Here is a 5,000-nt window from a genome sequence, read left to right as displayed (position 1 = left end):
AGAGAGAGAGGTACAGATGAGAAAACAAAGAGACTAGACAACATCCTGTCCTTCCACCAACTACAGAACTACCATTTTTTTTACGGTACTGCAGACGAGCCAACGCCTGGGCACAAATAATACTGGAAATCATTTAAAATACTCAATTGTAAGTAGCCTTGAGGACCGATGGTTCGAGCCTAACGGCCCACAGGAGCCTATCTCCTGTTTCCGTAGCGTGAGGCGGCTTGATGTACACCCCCCCTGGACATGACGCTGGTATGTCGCAGGGTCTTACCCCCCCAATCCAACCCTTAATGCTGAGTGCCAAGCAGGGAGGCATCGGGTACCAGTTTTATAGTCTTTGGTGGTATGACTCGGCCGGGGATCGAACTCCCGACCTCCCAATCTCAGGGCGGACACTCTAACCGCAAGGCCACTGAGCTGGTAAAAATACTCAATTGGGATAGTCCCAAATGTGCAAAGCCTGTCCATCTGCCACTCCAAGCAGGCTCAAGCTAATGATACTGTGACGATCCACACTGGTACCACCAGTGGGCGCCAATTATCTGTTGTCTTGTTGACCCTCTCTCTTGGTTCCTGATGGGCACAGGTGAAGGTGATCATCCTGATTGTCCCAGGAACTTTAAGAGGGGGTCAAATTGATGGACTCGCTCTCTCCCTTGTCGACCAGCAGCCATTTTTGGGTTGTTGTTACTATTTACGTTATCATTATTTCAATTCAATATTATATACTTTAATAAATCTCCTATTATTGTTATCCATGTGTCGTCTCCCTTTTTGTCACCTTGTCCTGAGCCAGGCAAGCGTAACAAATTGGGGGCTCGTCCGGGATTGAATTTGGTGAGAGCAATATTCTCTCCCTTTTCATAGTTGATATTCGGGATTGGATTGTTGGATTTGTCCAACTCTATATTGGGAGACCCGCATGGTTATTGTTTATAGTTATTGGGTTTTTGTTGGATTGGATGTAATGTATTGTTTAGTATATTTGGTACGTTGGTTTGGGTGCTGGTGACGAGGGGGAGCTGGCCGTCCGACTGTGCTGACAAGGACGTAACTCTTGGTATTGGCTGTGATCTTCGGCTGGAGTTTGGTGAGTGCTGTGTTCTATGCAAAGCAGAGAAGGATAGGTAGGGCGGGTGGTTTAGATACCATCAGAGCTATACGTGAACCCCCGTGCTAGGAGTAGAAGCGCTTAACGCTTGTTTATTGTTTTCGTTTGTTATTTTTGGTGTGTTGAACGCGGGGGCGCCACCAGGCATTTGCTTGGTGGAAGAGTTGCATGTGAACGCACTGAAGACTAGCTGAGTGGTTAGTCAGTCATTACTGAGTTAGATGCGGGGCAGCTCTTACGAAGTATGTTAGTTACTTTTCTGTTTTGTATGTGTGCACAGTTACTCGCTTAAATGGGCTGAAGATTATGGCTGATATGGGAGTAGTTTATAGGAGGAGTTTGTAATAGGAGGGGAGATTCCCGTTTGTTAGGGTTGGTTAATATTGGTTATTTGATTATATTGAGTTATGGATGTTTTTGAGGAGTTTGTGGCAGCTCCGTCGGTCGATGGATTGTTACAGTTAACGAAGGAACAACTGTGGAAGGTTGTGGAACATTATGAGGTTAAGCTTGAGGTGGTGAAAGGCCGAGCAAAGAAACAGGACGTAGTGGAGGCTTTACAGAATACATTAATTCAAAGGGGCATACTAAAGGGTAAAATGTCTGTCCCTAAAATATCCGTTGGGGTTGCATCTGGGTCCACTGAGTTAACATTTGATCAACAGAAAGAATTGTTAGCATTACAGATGGAATTTCAGATGAAAGAGCGTGAATTTCAGACGCGAGAGCGTGCGAGGGACAGGGAATTGGAGTTTGAAAAATTGGCTCATGAACGGGAGCGCCTTAAGTTGATTGCTGAGGGAAAGTTATCTGACGGTGGAGGTGGCGATTCGAGTAATTCTAAGAGGGATAATATGTCTGTCATGGTTAGACTGTTGCCAAAGTTTAATGAAAAAGATCCTGATATATTCTTTTCACTGTTTGAGAGTGTTGCCGACGATAGGGACTGGTCTACTTCAGACCGCACCGCTTTACTACAGAGTGTGCTTATTGGCCGAGCTCAGGAAGCTTATATTGCTCTTAATGGTAGAGAGAGGAAAGATTATGATACAGTTAAGGCCGCTATCCTTAGGGCTTATGAACTTGTTCCTGAAGCTTACAGACAGCGGTTTAGACAATGGAAGAAACATGACAAACAAACTCATGTTGAGGTTGTAAGAGAACTAACCAGCCATTTCAATCGTTGGTGCGTGGCGGTAGAGGTGAATACTCTGGAGGATCTGGCAAATTTGATTATTCTGGAACAGTTTAAAACCATTGTCCCTGATCGCATTGCCACTTACGTTAACGAACACAAGGTGAAAACAGCAGGTCAAGCCGCGGTGTTGGCAGATGAATTTGTACTGACTAATAAGAGTCAGTTTGGTGAACATCGTTTTCGTAGCGAGGGGAGCCGTAGACATAATCCGAACGTGACTGACCTATTGGTAAATCGTACACAATTCCCTAACGAAGGTCCTGGTTATTCTGTCCCCTTTTCAAAGTCGGAGCATGGCAGTCAGAGTAGAGTAGATCCTAACTCGACATGCAATTATTGCCTTGAGAAGGGTCACTGGAAACAGGAGTGTCCTGTCCTAAAAGGAAAGAAAACCTACAGTGGGAAGGGGGGCTCTGTTAGACCGTTGGCACTTGCAGTGCATGCTTGTGGGGCAGCAGTAAGAGTGTCTGGGGTTGCCGAGAGGTCTCCCTTTAAACCAGGGGTGATGGCATCCTCAGTATCCAGCCCACCTGCGGCTACTGAGTTGGCGGGGGCACTACAGGGCTCTGCTTCCATACAGATTAGCGAGGAGGATCCTGATTTTGGCCCGTTTATTACTACAGGTTTCGTTTCTCTGGTGGGAAGCCCACAGAAAGTGCCTGTCCAGATACTTCGTGATACAGGGGCTTCAGAATCTTTTATATTGGAATCGGTTTTGACATTCTCTCAGGAGTCAAGTGTGGGGACCAGCGTTTTGATTAGAGGGATGGGGATGCAGACTTTGTCTGTCCCCTTGCATGAAATTGAGCTTTGCTCTGATCTGGTCCAGGGGGTAGTGACCATTGGTGTTCGACCCTCTCTGCCTGTGGTGGGTGTGGCAGTCATTTTAGGAAATAACCTGGCTGGAGGAAGAGTGTGGAGTGATGTGCCCCCACCTCTGGTAGTTAGTTCTGGGTTTACACGACCAACAGGACCCGACCTAAGTGTGAAGGAGTTTCCTGAGGTTTTTACTGCCTGCGCCATGACTCGTGCTATGAGTTGCATGGACCCTAAAATTGATGATGGTAAAGAGTCTGATAAGTTCACTCCTGACAATTCTGTTTTTCAGTTTCCTGATCTGCCGCCGTCTTTGTCTCGGAGTGAGTTGATTTTAGCCCAACAGAAGGATCCTGAGCTGAAGCTGCTGCTCAGTGGGATTCAGCCTAAGGATGAGCTGGAGAGCTCTGAAAGTGGTTGTTTTCTCTTGGAGGATGTGTTGGTTCGTCAATGGCTTCCTCATAATGATTGTTCTGTGAGTGACCCAGTTTTCCAAGCAAAATTTACTGGTCCCTACTCTGTTGTACGACAGGTGTCCGAACGGAATTATTTGATCGATACTCCTAACCGTAGAAAGTCTACACAACTTTGTCACCTGAGCTTATCAAAATGTTATTATTCTCGTTCACCTAGGTCCGGAGTAGATACGGTCTTGGAGGTGAAGCCGGTTGTGTTGACCACAGTGAACGAGGGGTCTCCATCTCCATCCACTCCTGTGGTGGCAGCAGGGTGGGAGGAGGATGTGAGTGGGCCTGGAGTTTGGTTATGGTTTGGTTATGGTTTGGTTATGGTTTGGTTATGGTTTGGTTACTGTTTGGTTACTGTTTGGGTTCTGTTTGGCACTGGTTTGGGCTCTGCAGCACTTTGATGTTATGTGGGAGGGGGGTCCCATCCAGTGGTCGTTTGTTAAGATCATAACCCCCTGACCTTTTTGCATTCTTTGCAGAGTCCGAGCCAGCGCCTTTCCAGGTGAATCAATGCTGCCGGTCTAAAACTCTTGTCTCTAATCTCTCTTTCTCTTGCTCCTCCCTCCTTAAATAGAGCTTTTCCAGGTACCAGGAATTGCTGGAGGGTGGGCAGGTTGTAGGGGAGGTTGGGATTTGACGTTTAGGCTGTGTGGCAGAGATCACCGTTTTTTGTTGCCATAAACTATTGTTATTATTTGTATTATTTGTAATCTGGGAAACAAATTAGCAGAGACCTTTTTAGTAGGCCTCTGTTTTAAGGGGGGGGATGTGACGATCCACACTGGTACCACCAGTGGGCGCCAATTATCTGTTGTCTTGTTGACCCTCTCTCTTGGTTCCTGATGGGCACAGGTGAAGGTGATCATCCTGATTGTCCCAGGAACTTTAAGAGGGGGTCAAATTGATGGACTCGCTCTCTCCCTTGTCGACCAGCAGCCATTTTTGGGTTGTTGTTACTATTTACGTTATCATTATTTCAATTCAATATTATATACTTTAATAAATCTCCTATTATTGTTATCCATGTGTCGTCTCCCTTTTTGTCACCTTGTCCTGAGCCAGGCAAGCGTAACAGATACAAAAAATAAAAATAGAACAATAGTAATCAATAAAATAACAATAGCAGAGAATAGCAATAACATAAACTACATAATAAACAAGAATAAACCAACTTAAGCGTTGTTAGCGCCGTGCTCTACCAACTGAGGACCACATAGCACCACAAAGTCCTCCTCAGCGTGAGAGAGGCATCTTCTATTGAGCTCTAAAGTATGTGGCTGGACGGTTTAGTGGGTTGATGTGTGACAGTCAGTCCAGGTAGATTGTAGAAGGTGTGGTCACCTGTTTGAGACGGCTGTGCAGGTGGAACACCCACCAGTACAGGTGGTAGGTGTAGTCGTCG

At 46.1% G+C, this 5,000-nt stretch overlaps 1 protein-coding gene across 1 annotated transcript in view; it reads right to left on the bottom strand.

The window, feature by feature from the left end:
* Positions 1–4,999, bottom strand: part of LOC308150116 (DDB1- and CUL4-associated factor 15-like) — a gene marked incomplete at both ends in the record, with an annotated part of 19,285 nt that extends 14,286 nt beyond the window's left edge. Inside the window, one exon of the mRNA XM_080522981.1 lies at positions 4,940–4,999. Within this exon, the coding sequence (XP_080379107.1) occupies positions 4,940–4,999 (60 nt within the window). The remainder of the gene's footprint in view (positions 1–4,939) is intronic.
* Position 5,000: the final 1 nt, after the last annotated feature.

Source organism: Nansenia antarctica (assembly GCF_963989245.1).
Source record: "Nansenia antarctica genome assembly, chromosome: 2".
Lineage (NCBI taxonomy): Eukaryota > Metazoa > Chordata > Actinopteri > Argentiniformes > Microstomatidae > Nansenia > Nansenia antarctica.
The sequence above is the reverse complement of the archived record's forward strand: the minus strand, read 5'-3'. Positions and strand labels throughout refer to the sequence as shown.